At 41.3% G+C, this 13,831-nt stretch overlaps 1 protein-coding gene across 11 annotated transcripts in view; it reads left to right on the forward strand.

Annotated features, from left to right (window-relative positions):
- Window positions 1–13,831, forward strand: part of LOC114788264 (multiple PDZ domain protein) — a 33,855-nt gene that overhangs the window by 5,456 nt on the left and 14,568 nt on the right. For 10 of the 11 annotated variants that reach the window (XR_003749528.1, XR_003749530.1, XR_003749531.1 and 7 more), the window contains exons 8-20: window positions 454–576; window positions 1,352–1,573; window positions 1,778–1,877; window positions 1,967–2,055; window positions 2,472–2,697; window positions 3,167–3,246; window positions 3,744–3,890; window positions 5,935–6,129; window positions 6,337–6,486; window positions 7,099–7,308; window positions 8,671–8,787; window positions 11,027–11,144; window positions 12,732–12,930. Coding sequence is in view for 2 of the 11 variants with exons in the window: in XM_028976648.1 (XP_028832481.1) it covers window positions 454–576; window positions 1,352–1,573; window positions 1,778–1,877; window positions 1,967–2,055; window positions 2,472–2,697; window positions 3,167–3,246; window positions 3,744–3,890; window positions 5,935–6,129; window positions 6,337–6,486; window positions 7,099–7,308; window positions 8,671–8,787; window positions 11,027–11,144; window positions 12,732–12,930 (1,976 nt within the window). In the remaining 9 variants the exon portion in view is untranslated. The remainder of the gene's footprint in view (window positions 1–453; window positions 577–1,351; window positions 1,574–1,777; window positions 1,878–1,966; window positions 2,056–2,471; window positions 2,698–3,166; window positions 3,247–3,743; window positions 3,891–5,934; window positions 6,130–6,336; window positions 6,487–7,098; window positions 7,309–8,670; window positions 8,788–11,026; window positions 11,145–12,731; window positions 12,931–13,831) is intronic. The other variant, XR_003749532.1, reaches the window with a different exon arrangement.

The raw sequence follows: 13,831 nt of genomic DNA on the forward strand, positions 1-13,831 counted from the left end.
CTTAAAGCAGCATTGAATCTTTGGTGGATCGATCAGGCATATTTAAGCATGTTCACAAATGTCAAATATGCTAGTTCACCCTTCAGAATTCTCAGATCAAATGAAAAAGAAAGGATTTTCTAGTCGAGAATAGATATTTTAAAGCAATTAAACTAATAAACAGGGTGTGTGTTTTTGGTGTATTTTGGCACATTTTTAGACTGAAACATTGTTGGGTGAAACATAACAACACTTCTGGATAATTTACATGTGTGGTGTGTTTATGGTTTTTTTTTACCTTACATTACATAAGGTGCATTAGAGCTGTCTATAGTCACTGTGGGCTCCTCAAATGTTCTTATTTGTGTGTGATAGAAATCAATTAAAAAAGCTGGGTGGGTGGATATACATGATTTTATTCTTTCAGATGACATGCAAGCATTCCTTTTTTCTGTCTGTCTCGCTATCTCTCAGCCTCACCACATCCAGATGATTGAGCTGGAAAATGATGGGACAGGTCTTGGATTTGGCATCGTCGGGGGCAAGACCACAGGAATCATGGTCAAAACCATCTTACCTGGAGGAGTTGCCGATCGGGTAACTGTGCATCAAGTGTTTACAGTTATAGGGCTTTATTCAGACTTTGGCACACCATGTGTAAGGTTATAATTCAGTTTAATGATGTTGTTGAAGGATCCAATCCAGCGTGTTTTCTGTCCAATTTTTGCAAATGGGCCAAAACCTCCCCATAAGTTCAGGACTTTTGGGGCCCATCTTATGGCAGGAACCCAGAAAGCATTAATCTTTCCTCCACTCATGCCCAACCACAGACAGATGCTTCCAGAAGGTTGGCCTCCAGGAGAAGTGAAAACTACTATAATCTACATGTAGAGATTTGCAGTGCTGCCTCTGATGTAACTGATGTACATTAGTTATTAGGTTATTCTGCTATAATATTATTCTGTAATGTCCTCTGCCCCATTTGTCACCTCCTGACCAGACAGCCACTGCTGACAAGATATTAATTAAGTGTGATAGCATTATCAAAGCAGCAGTGACACTGATGTAATTATGGGATGATGGTGCAGCATTGGAGAGCATCAGGCAGAGCAGCGCTGATGGATTTTTTTTTTATGCACATCAGTGCCACTGCTGGGTAGAGGGATTGTTTCAGCTGCCGTCTTTTGGGATGAAGGGCTTGTAGCTGGGCAACAGTCTCTCAATCTATACATGAGTTTCGCCTGAAAAGAGGCCAGTGAGTTCAGAAGACCTTAGTCTGCTATTGTTAGATTGTTAAATAGTGCTTTTACGCCATAAAATGAGTATAATCTGATTTTGGATCAGTTGAGTCAGAATGGTTCTCTGCTGGCAGGACAACCGCCTGCGCAGCGGGGATGTGATCCTGCGGATCGGGAACACTGACCTAACAGGGATGGGCAGTGAGCAGGTGGCACAGGTGCTGAAGCAGGCTGGTCCACGGGTCAGACTTCTCATCGGCAGGGACGACAAGGGCAGCAACCCCTCTCATCTCGTTACCCAGCAACAGGAGCCAGGAACCGACCAGGTGTCTGGAGACAGAGAAAAGGCCCTCCGTGTGGGTCTCTGTGTTTAATAGAGAGGCCGAAGCCTGATATTTTACATGAGAAAAGATTAAACAGATTAGAAATAATAGTATTTGCGTGAATATATTTGACTAACCCAAATCAGCGTTTACATAATCAGCAGATTTTATTAAATGGAAGCGGATTCTCTAATCAGCTTTTCTGATTCTCTCCCTCTCTCTCTCTCTCATCTTTAGTTCTGTGAGGCTGCGGATAAGCACTTTGATGTGGAGTTCAGTAAAAATGCCCAAGGCCTGGGGATAACTCTGTCCAGGTCTGCAGGAGACCTCGGCTCAGGTGGGACTTAAAGTGACCGCACGTCATTTAGCTGTGTCCTCGCAACACCTCTGACATTCTGAGACATTTATTTCCCTCGTCTGCCTCAGACTCTTGCAGCTTTGTTGTTGAGAGCATAGAGAAAGGCAGCGCTGCAGACCTGGGTGGGCAGGTGCACATCGGAGACCACGTCTTGTCTGTGAGTATCTCCAGAGGTGCCAGATCCTTAGAAATGTGCAAGATCTACTGACATATTCATAGATTTTTTATTTTACAACCGTGTGACAAAAAGTGTGAATGAGAAGTGAACATCACAATTTGGTTCCCATGCCCAAAGGTGGAAAAATTGCAGCCTTGCAAGGTGGTACATTTACCATATTTTAATCATGCAGGTTGCGTAGTTTATTCCTGAAATGAAAATGGCGCTGCAATGCACGTTCATTTCTTTTCTAACAACTCTCTCTTAAAAATAAACAGAAATCATACAAAAAAGTAAATGTATAAAATAATAAAATGTAAATGTACTAGATGAAAAGAAACAGTGAGAATAGCAGCCTGCGATGAATTTGAATTTGGAATGCGAATGTGCCTCATTTTTATTTTACTGTGCTGTAGGTGGATGGTTGTTCCCTCCAGGGCTGCAGCGAGCAGCAGGCTGTGGAGCTGCTAAGCCAGACCGGCTGCACGGTTGAGCTCAAGCTGCTGAGGAAAGCCCTCAGGTGTGGGGCTCCGTCTCCCGTCTCACCACCTCTACCCAGCCTGGCCGAGCAGGGGACGGCACCTGCGGGTGGGACAGGGACGCTGGAGCAGCGCAGGGATGTGAACTTCAACACAGAATGTGGTGAGAAACCTCTGCAGCATAGAACGTTGGTGCTTGGGATTGACTGGGATATTTATGAGTTCTAGACACCCCCTTCTCACTTTGAGATGATTCAGCCTTCATGTTTAAGCTTGGAAAAAACAGACATCACGAATAATGGCCCAGACTGTACGGATGGTAGACCATCTCCTCAGCCAATCCGTGTCACCCTGTGAGGACACTCAGTGGGAAACCGGAGTTGTAGGTGACATTATTATGCTGCAACTCTAGGAGTAACTTTAGGTGGCATTTTGTAAAAAATAAAACTGTTCTCACAGACTGACCTCACAAGGCACCATGGTAAATGAAGGTAAACGTCTGAGAGCGGGTTTATTGGTGAGCAGACCTGTGCGTGTGTGTGTTGATAGACGCATCTAAGCTTTTAAGGCTATTTTAGGAGTCGGCTGAAGCCTTTTGAATTAGAAACACTGTGTTTATTTATTTCTGCAAGGAGTGCTGCTCACTGAGACAGAAGCGGAGGAGTTGCAGAGGCAATGGCAGCGCTGTCTGTCCTCTGGATATCAGATAATGGTGTGTCTTATTGCTTTACAAATGCTTGTTTCAGGATTCCTGTGTGACTGCTATGAAAATGTGTCATTCGTAAATTGTGACTACAAGTCTAATAAGTCATTAGAATAATGAATTTAAATAGATAATAATAGATATGCTCAGTTTTTAGTTGTGGATAATGTCCTCAAAATAACTTTGTCATCTTATGTAATGTTAATGGTATTCATGGCATGGACCATCCTGCTGAATGTAGTAATAGGCATTAATTAATTACTTTTATAATAATAACAATAATAACAGTAGTACTTGAGAAAATTATGTAAATTTAGACATTGTGGATAATGTCCTCAAAAGTACTTTGTCATCATATGTAATGTTAATGGTATCCATGGCATGGACCATCCTGCTGAATGTAGTAATAGGCATTAATTAATTTCATTTAATTTCATTGTAATAATAATAATAATAATAACAGTAGTAGTTGTGATAAGTATGTAAATGTTCTGTGGCCTGCTCAGGTAGTCCAGGTGCAGAAGTTCTCTGAGAGCAGTGGTCTGGGCGTGAGTCTGGAGTTTAGTGATGGACACCACTACATCTGCTCCATGCTGCCTGAGGGACCTCTGGGACAGAGTGGGTACATCCAGTGTGGAGATGAGCTGCTAGAGGTGGGCAACGGCAACACCCCACAGTACCACAGGCATTACTCATCAGACATATTCACTAGGGCTGAAGCGATTATTCGAATAACTCGATTGATTCAATTACAAAAAATGTTTGAGGAAAATTCTTTGCCTCGAGGCTTCGTTTAATTTGTCATCAAAGTCCATCTATTATCGCATCACTCCCGCATAGCTACGCAGTGCAGAACTACGCAGCACCGGAATCATTGTTCTACACAGACTGTGTAGAAGAGACCAGTGTGCGTAAAAGGGTAAAATGTCTGAAGTTTGGGACCATTTTACGCTGCGTGGATAACGTAGTGCAGTGTATACACTGTCAAATGGACCTGGCTCACCATAAAAGTACTTTGTTAATGCTACAGCACCTTATCCGAAAGAATCTCCAAGTGGACTCGGAGCTTCTACAAGGTATCATATTTTTATGATTGCTAACTATTTGTTGTACATCACAGCGGCACAGGCTTGCACATGCATTGCACACACATGCACTAATACAAATTCTCTCTCTCTCTCTCCGTTTTGCACACAATATTGCACAAAGACGAACATTCTAGCTACCTACCTCAACTGGAAACTGAACTGTATTGTTTAAGTTGGATTGTTAGTAATACTTGAATTGTTTGTTTATATTTTCTTTTTACTGTTTTGTACCTTTATACTTTTTTTCTCTTTATTCTCAGATGGGCTATAGCAGGGGGTACACCCCTTTTTCCTTATTTAAAATTAAAATAAAACTAAGGACAACTAGGCTAACCTATGTTTCATAGTTTTTTTTTCATGTACATCATGAATGTTTCTCAGAAAGATTGATTAAATGGGCTTAGTTCTGCAGCCAGTAACCCAAAGGTTTTAAGGTTTGATCTAATAAAAGTATTGAGTTTGAATAAAAAAACTTTTTTTTGTGAGGAATAACAGCCAATTGCTTGCTCATTTTAAGAGGATTTTCATGTTGCATAACACACTATTGAGTTATTTAAAAACGCAAAAGTTGGAGTAATTGATGAAAAAAATCTACGGAATTGTTGCAGCCCTAATATTCACTATTTGGGTTCCACTGTGAAGGCCAAGCCTGATACATTATTATTACTTTCTCTTCAAAATATTACAGATTTAGATAAATAATTGTGTATTTTGATTACTTTATTGTTACAATGCAGCATATACATGCAAAATGTCTATAGAGTCTTTCAACAGAGAGGTTCAGATGTTATAATTGATCATGTTAAGTTTATAAATTATTTAATAAATGGTTAATGAAATGAAACACGGTCCCCTTCAGGGTATGTCTACCTGTTTATTTATAGCACTATGTAGTGTTACGAACTGGTCTAGGGGCTCCGGCCCATAACAAAAGAAAGGACACAAACGTAAACCTACTACGACGAAACGGATAATTTTAACAAGTATTTTATTAACAATTAAATATATAAATAAAGAAGAAATACATACGAAACGAATTACAACGAATAACGGCAAACAAGACAGGAAAACAGAGAAAAACAAACAAACACCGAAGCAGGCCGACACAACAAGTTGCGTCGCCTCCTAGGGGAAGCGCAGGGGAAACCGGAAGTGATGTCAAAGGGAAATGGTAGGAAGGCGGGTGGGTGGATGGCACGGCAAGCGCAGCCCCGAAAAAGGAGACTGAGGCTCCTTTTATTCAGTCTGTCCCACAGCAGGTACAGGTGGGCTGAATTTACAATCACCAGGCACCTGCAAACAACACAAAACACAGAACAGAAACGCACCCAAAATACCAGGACGTAACAGTAGACATTTGAGTTTTGACATTAACAAATTCAAAAGTCACGCACATCACTGGTCATTACCCAGAGGCTCCTTTGTGACATATTCAGAGAGACCTTTTTGGGAAATGTTTGCTATATTTTTGTCAGATTCTTCCTTTCCTGTGCTGCATACCACCTGAGATTTGTTGTTTTGTTTTATGATTTTTGTACGGTTCTATGTGAACCATGATATTCGGTATGGAATGTTGCTGAACTTCTCTGATCTCTCTGAAAACCTTTAGGTCAACGGTTGCTCTGTCATTGGCGAGACGCACAAGGAAGTGGTGAACCTGCTTAAAGAGCTTCCAGTCAACGTGTGTGTGGTGTGCTGCCGTCGTGTCCCACCACAACAGAACCGCAATGATGATGAAGAGGATGAGGATGAAGAGGATTTGCACCTCAGCTTAAAAGAGCTTCTGAGTGAATTTACTGAAAAGGTTTAATTTTATTATAATTTGTAGATTATTATTATTATGTTTCCTGACAAAATTAAACCTGTAATTGGGAAACTATTTGATAAGAAAATATGCTTTTATTTGAACAGCTTGAGCAAATTTAAATGCATGAATGTGTTAGGCTGCTAATATCCATTTAAAGAGCATTTACTGAAAGTGGTAAACCTTGTGGATCTCCTCTCCCCATAGCCAGAACAGAACGGAGTGGGTGTGGCTTCTAAAGAAGCAGAGAACTGTGGGAAGACCCAGGGACCTCGGGCCATGTGGGAGACGGACATTCAGGTGTATGAACTGGTGAAGGGAGAGGCTGGCCTGGGCTTCAGCATCCTGGACTATCAGGCATGTTCGCCAGGCGCCGCTTTAATGATTAAGGACCTTGAGTCAACGAGATCCATAACTTGATCAATACTCAGGAAGAATGTAACTACTATCCGAAAGCTACACGATAGGCTTTTACATAGCACACTAATAATACTCTTTTTTACAGTACAATTGCTCAGTTATTGTTTCAATGTTCAAATTGCTTATTAATATCCTGAGAGTTAACATTCTAAAACACAATTAGTCTGCATTCTGTTACTGCCCAGTAATGAGTGGGTTAAGGACAAGCCGGCCCTTCTCTGGATTGCTTATTAAAAAGATCACAAAAGGACATTTTCCTGTCGTTAAACTGTGAATGGGGACAGCTTCTAATTCCGTCACAGTTTGGCACCCCTGGCACACAGTTTCTTTTAATAAACCAACAGATTAAGACTTGAAATAATTATTGCCATTGAAAAGCCGCATTGTGTTTAATGTGACCCAGAGTTTTAATTACACAAGAGTTTATTGTTTCAATTAGGGTCTAATATGTACTCCAGTGTAAGCAGCATTTTCATAACATACACAGAAAGGTTTTCCCCTCTTAATTGTGGGACTGTCGGTGTTGTTTGTCTTTCCCTGGGTGTCCAGGATCCCGAGGATCCCCAGCGAACCGTGATTGTGGTCCGCTCCCTGGTTCCTGCTGGCTTGGCCGAGAGAGACGGCCGTTTGCTGCCTGGTGACCGGCTGATGTTTGTAAATGGCACAGACCTTCGCCATGCCAGCTTGGAGCATGCCGTGCAGGTTCTGAAAAGCACCGCTTATGGCACCATCCGCATCGGGGTTGCCAAGCCATTACCGGTAAGCTGCCATTTATTGGCTTCTCCGACTGGGCAAACAGAACAGACAACATTTGGACGTGTGGACATACTTAATTGAATATATAATGCAATATTTTCACATTAGGTCAACGGTGTTCACTAAGAAAAAAACTCTATCAAGCCGTCATGCATTCAGCTGTAAAATACTGTCTCCTTTCAGCTTCTCCCGTTAGGGGTCGCCACAGCGGAGCAATCGGTCCACTTGTCAAAACAAAGACCAACAGAATCATCACCATTTACTCGTGCTTGGGACCTGCGCCAAACACACAGTCACTGTGTGCCCACCGGCTGGGTTATGCACTCAGCTATAAAATCATAAAGGTTAAAAGTCAAAACCAGTTTACAAATGTAATGGAGAAACTTTGGACATAATAACAACCTGTTTATCCCTGGTTTCAGGCTTTATGTGCTGCACTGCAAGCTGACCAGTGCTAACACATCACATTACTGCATGGCCTGAAGTACTGAGATCATACCACAGTTCACACTTTAACTGAAGGCTGTTGCGATAATATGGCCTTAAAAAACCTCAGTTTTGCAACATGCACAAGGCAGCAGCTGCCCTCCATGATTTCATGGGCTTTTATAGCCATAGATTGCTAGGTTGCTAGAATGCTAAATAAGCTGCAATTCAAGTTGCAAGGCATTTAGGAATTTATTTGCCAAAAAATTGTGGCTGAAAGCAAAAATTGTGGGAGGCCAACATATTCCGTTGAGGGTAGAACAGCAATAAAATTTCTTTAGCGGTAAGTTTGCAGGCAAATATGAGGCGTTCAGCCCTGAACAGACATGTTGAATTGTTTTGGTCCATCTACCAGTGTTAGGTGAAGTAAAAAAAAAAACTAAAATATGGGCCAAAAATTTGCAAGGTTCTGTCATTGTGTTGATAGGACAGGATAATAAGGATGAATGAAGAGAGGCCCCAGAGAGAGATGATTGTGAGCAGGACTTCCGTTAGTCTGCCAAAACGAAGCGTTGTAAAATGTTCACTATTGCGGGCAGGACTGCTTCACTATGTCTGTGTGTGTGTGTGTGTGTGTGTGTGTGAGAGAGAGAGAGAGAGAGAGACTCTGCTCTCTGGTTGGTTCTCAGGCCTTTTTGTTGGGTGCTGGGACTTAGAAACCAGCAACTGAGGGTCCGGTTGCAGTTGGGTTTGAATTTTTAATGCCTGTTCAGTTGAACACAATACTGTGTGTGTGTGTGTGAAAGTGTAGTCCTGTGTGTCCGTTCTCCTGTAGTTTCTATTGAAGATTATTCTTCGTGCTCACCTCCTGTGACTCCATTTTAACTAATATTTAAAAAAAAACTTTACTTTTGTTGTCTTATTTTGTCTTTGTGTCAGTTTGAGTGTAATGACCTGGACCTACTGACCGTGAGGAGCTGTGAAGTCCAGCACCCCTCCACTGAAAATGACACCGAAAAGTACGCTGCTTTAACCAGCCAGAGCAACGGCAGGAAGGTAAGCAGCTTTTCCTGCTTTATAGCGGCACTAACGCCATCTCCAGACATGTGGCCCCGGCAGTCGGTTTTAAATTTAACTCATGAGAGCGTTTGGATCTAAAAATACGCAGACATGAAACATTCAGCAGGTCCCTTACCTTCGCAGCAGCATCGGTCTTGAAGAAAAGCTTCCGTGGAGCTTGGTGTGTGACATCAGATGGTGTCTTTTACTTAGTTTTCCGTTTTTTTGTGTGGTCTGGACAGAGTAAATGTGTGTCTCGTGTCTATGTGTAGAACGTGCTTTTTAATGGCTTGTTTTGAATTGGAATCAATTTCTCTGTCTTTTGCTTCGTTCTGAGTTCATTGCCCTTTTCAGTTCCCCAGAAGAACATTTCAGGCCTATAAGAGCAGCCGGTTACCCCGAACCCTGCTGCTGAGGGTCTGTAGAGTAAATCCATGAGTGGTAGTCGGATTGTGACACATTTTTATCACTGGATCAGTGGAAGAAAATGACATTTTCTTTTGTCTGTATTCTTAAGTTGACACTGACTTGTCTGTCCAGTTGAGCATGTTGGGCAGAAATAAGTATTTGGCAACAGAAGGTAGTAGTTTATACTGTACTTTATGGATATGTTTACCTTTTCTTTTCTTTTTTTTATTAAAGAGCTATGGGTCAATTAATTTTGTGCAATAATGCAATACAATACATGGTTTATTGTGTGGCCCTCATCTGACTGAAATCCATCAATCCAATTCTGAGTAACTCTTTGTAAAGTTGGAACTTTGGGGCATTTTTTGGGGCAATATTTTATGCATATTATTTATATATGAATGATGTTAGCTTCTGGTTGGATCCCACCCACTCACTACTGACAAGTAGAAGGGTGGTGGATAGGAGGTGATGCTTCAGCCTTCCGCCTGTGAGTTATAATTCATTTTCTTACACAGTAAGACATTGGAGAGGTGACATTGCCAACTAAAATTCTCCTTCTTTGGATGATAATGTTCTACGAACAGCCATTTTCAGTTTTGGATGATCTCATTTGCAAAATGAGCACCCTTGTGGGGTTAGGGATGCATTTGAAGATGAAAGAGTTTTCCGTTGCACACACACAAAAAAAAAACACCATACCTACTGGGAAATGAAGAACCTTTTATTTTTTCTTTCCATAGGCTATAAGATGTGTTGGCCCATCTTGAAGCACCTGTCTTATATAAAAGCAGAAGAGCTTAGATAAATCAAGCAATTTGGTAAAAACAGACCTTCAACACTGTTTTTGTAGATTATGGATTTGGGTTTATGTGTCACTTGCGTGATGATGTAAGCCACTTTCATAATTTATATTTCATATTTTGTGCCCGCAGCTGCAGTACTTCTGTGTCCCCAACCATCTTGCTCTTAACAACTACCTGCTTCTGACTGGATGGAATCATTGTGCCTGAGGATATCATTATAAAACAGTTGAAAACATTTACCCTATGGCACAAAATGAGCAATAATGACTTTGATAAAATCGTAATTTCTGCCTCTGATGAACAGAGGGATGTTTGTCAGTTTAATGTTGTCATATGCTCATGGCAGGGTTGGTCAACATTAATGTTTAGCAAATGAGCTGCAGCCCATTACAAAATGAATCAACAAAAATCAATACCAAGACCTATAGCTTGAAACTGAATATCATAATGCAGACCTTCCCTTCCATTCTGAAACAAAACCATAAAGCCCTTAACTCCTGGTCCAGACAGCTCATTCTGCGTCTTTGTTTCATGTAGTTGCTGCAGTGATAAAATGTGAATAATAATCAGCAGCTGTATTCCATGACGTTTCCTAAGGTGCGGCAAAACACCCCAGTTCTAAAAAGAAACCTTCTGCATTGATTGCATTTTTTGAAAGCAGGTCTTTGCCTGGCTCTGAAGCATGGCTTGGTCAAGGATCCATTTCTGCTACACATACAAAATGTAAAAAAAAAGCACTAAAAGCAAAAAAAAATCTATATTTCTTTTAATAAACCTCAACAAAATCCCCGCCCCCTGCTAGAATAATTGGTTACAATATCCGACTCTTAAGAAATGGTTCTCCAAAAAAAAAAAAAATCTCTTCCATCTGCTCCAAAACCTCCCAACAGGGTGTCATCTACCTTGCCCAGAACAGACCCCCCACATCCCCGACCTCCCACTGCCATGGACATCTTCTCCCTCTGTGTCTGCATGGTGTCTGCATAGAGCATACGTTGCAGTAACGACATGTCTTCTTCCAGGAGGAGGATCTCAAGGGGCACTTGGGCAACATGGAGGCGACAGGCAAACGTCTGACCAGCTCACCCCCAAGCAGCTTCCAGCGGACCATCACCATTGTCAGGGGCAACACTAGCCTTGGTATGTTGTCTGTGTTTTTCGTGGCTGTCGTGTCTCTGTGTGTGTACATCGTCGGCATGGCCATGTCCGGCAGCGACGGCACACTGCCAGATCTGTGAACTTTTGCACGTGAGGGTGTCACATTAAAGAATTTATTTTTTCAAAGAGAAGATTTATATCTGTGTAATATTATAGGCCTCTTAATGCATAGTTTGTGAATGTCAAGCACCTTATATCGTGACAGGGGACACAAAGGGGAATGACGGACTCTGTTATAGATCTGAATATGACCTTCAACTGCCATTGCAAAATAATGACAAGTATAGGGGTCATCGAAGAAAAGTTCTATGATACAGTATCATTAGCGTCATGCAGGGTTGCACCAATACCTTCAAATACCATGTGCAGTTACTCTCAGTTGCGTAATACTGACATTAAACCGAATGTTACAGGTTTTTTTTTTACAGTTTGTTGAGTTTGCTGAATTGATTGGTGAAAGATGAAAGTAAAATTATTTATGAAGGCGTGATAGCAGCGACTGTTATTAGAAGTAGACCCACGCTGCACTGTGGGAACTTTGTACTCATTCACAGACTCAATCAACAGACTGTTATTGCCGCATCCCTAGAGACGGTCTGAGCTGGTACATATGTTTCATGTAAACTTGCATCTAGACTGGCCACTAAAAGAAGCACCGGCCATTCCACTGATGTGTGCAAATCATCTTTCCCTCCTGCCTTGAATGCTGTTTAAAATAGCATGTGTCTGTCTTTGTCATTCATTTCTGTTCTGTCCACTTTATGTAGCAATTCAAACAGATGAGTCAGACAGGGAGCAAAACACAAACTGGTGGGGCCAAAAATGATGAAATGGATAGAAAAAGGCGGAAGGCACTGAATATTTGGCCTCGCTCAGGTTGTTTTTGCTCTGCAGGAAATTTATCTGGTTGAATTCAATCATAAGGCACTTTAGCTTTCTCATGTAATAATAAAAAAGCAAAGTTCAAAGGAACTTTCCCGTGCAATCACTACAGAACTGATGACCAGGTTTAGGTGTCTAGCGTTTAATAGAACGTACATGTATATACATATTTAACACCATTAATACAGGAGAGAGTAAAGTGCTCTGCCATCTGCTGCATGTTCTGTATTTCTCACATGTTCTGTGTGTGTGTCTGTGTTCTTGGCAGCTGTAACTACCACACTATGATTGTATTGTAATTTGAATGTATTGGAAATATTGCTTAAAATTAAATCCTAATAAAAGTTTTGAAAAACTGATGATTCTCAAATTATGTACGACCATAGTGACGTGTGTGTTGTATTCTTGATTCTGTAGGAGTTGCATGCTCTTTCTTCAGTGCAAAAGTATCTGCATGGTGCTTACATGTGCAGTGGAGAAGAGTGTGTGTGTTTGTGTGTGTGTTTTTTTTTGTTGTTCTCTCTAGACATTTCAGAGAGAACACATTTAAGACCTAAATCAAGCTTTTTCTTCCCTGTTTCTTGTAAATAATAATTCCCCTATTTTGGTTTCAAGATGTAGATTAATGACGTTTTCCTCTCAGAGTGCTTCTCATTAGAGTGTGTGTGTGTGCACGTGTGTTGGCAGGTATGACAGTGAGTGCTATACAGGATGGCTCAGGTATGATAATCCGCTCGGTGGTGAGCGGGGGCTCGGTGAGTCAGGATGGCCGGCTGTGTGTGGGTGATGGTATCGTAGCCGTTAATGGAGAGCCCACCGCCAACCTCAGCAACGCTCAGGCACGGGCCATGCTGCGCAGACACTCGCTCATCGGTCCCACCATCAGGTAACTTCACACAATCAGACCGTAATATACTACATGCACACAACATTCAAAATCTGGTGAGGGCTGAAGGTGATAACTATATAAACATTTTTTTAATAATAAAATCTTTTGTTAAGTCAGCATTTTTAAAAAGGTCTTGTTATTGCGGGGGCTATTTATGCTCATTAGAATGCAGAGACAGTTATGTACAGCCAACAAATGATCACACACACAATATATATATATATTTTTTTTATTATATACTTTTTTAATATATACTTTTTTTATTCATATATCCACACTTTCTTAAATCTATTTCCAAATCCATGCCTAAACAAGCACATACTGTTACACAACAGTCTACACATCCAGGCACACTTGAATAAACCTCACACATGCAACCACAGTCACATTCAGTATAACCTTATACGCACACATGTGACAATTACACCATTCTATCACATACTTACATGTGCACTTACACTCTCCAAACAGGAAATATGAATAAGAATTCAAAGCACTCCAGTGGGTGGATTTGCACTGGAGTGGAAACATCTCTTGTTCAAATCTTGTTCGCTTATTCTGAGCATTTGGAAGATATTATAGTGAAAAACCCTAAAGCACATAAACGTCAATGGTATTTTATTCCTGTATTAACAGGAGTAATTGTCTCTACCAGTGCACCGATTAAGTGTGAAGCTGGGGTCTGTGTGAACTGGACAATAATCAGCGCTAATCAGTCCATCCGCAGTCTTTTTTTTTTTAGTTGATAATTTCAGTGCCGTGACCACAGTGAAGTCCTCAGAAGTGTGGAATGAGAAGCCCGGCAGCTACATCTTTATCAGCCCACCATCTCCTCTGCTGCAGGCTCCAAGGTCTCACAGAGCCCTTGTATTGTGAGCTTAACATTGGTTTCCGGCTC

Source organism: Denticeps clupeoides, chromosome 4 (assembly GCF_900700375.1).
Source record: "Denticeps clupeoides chromosome 4, fDenClu1.1, whole genome shotgun sequence".
Classification (NCBI taxonomy): Eukaryota; Metazoa; Chordata; class Actinopteri; order Clupeiformes; family Denticipitidae; genus Denticeps; species Denticeps clupeoides.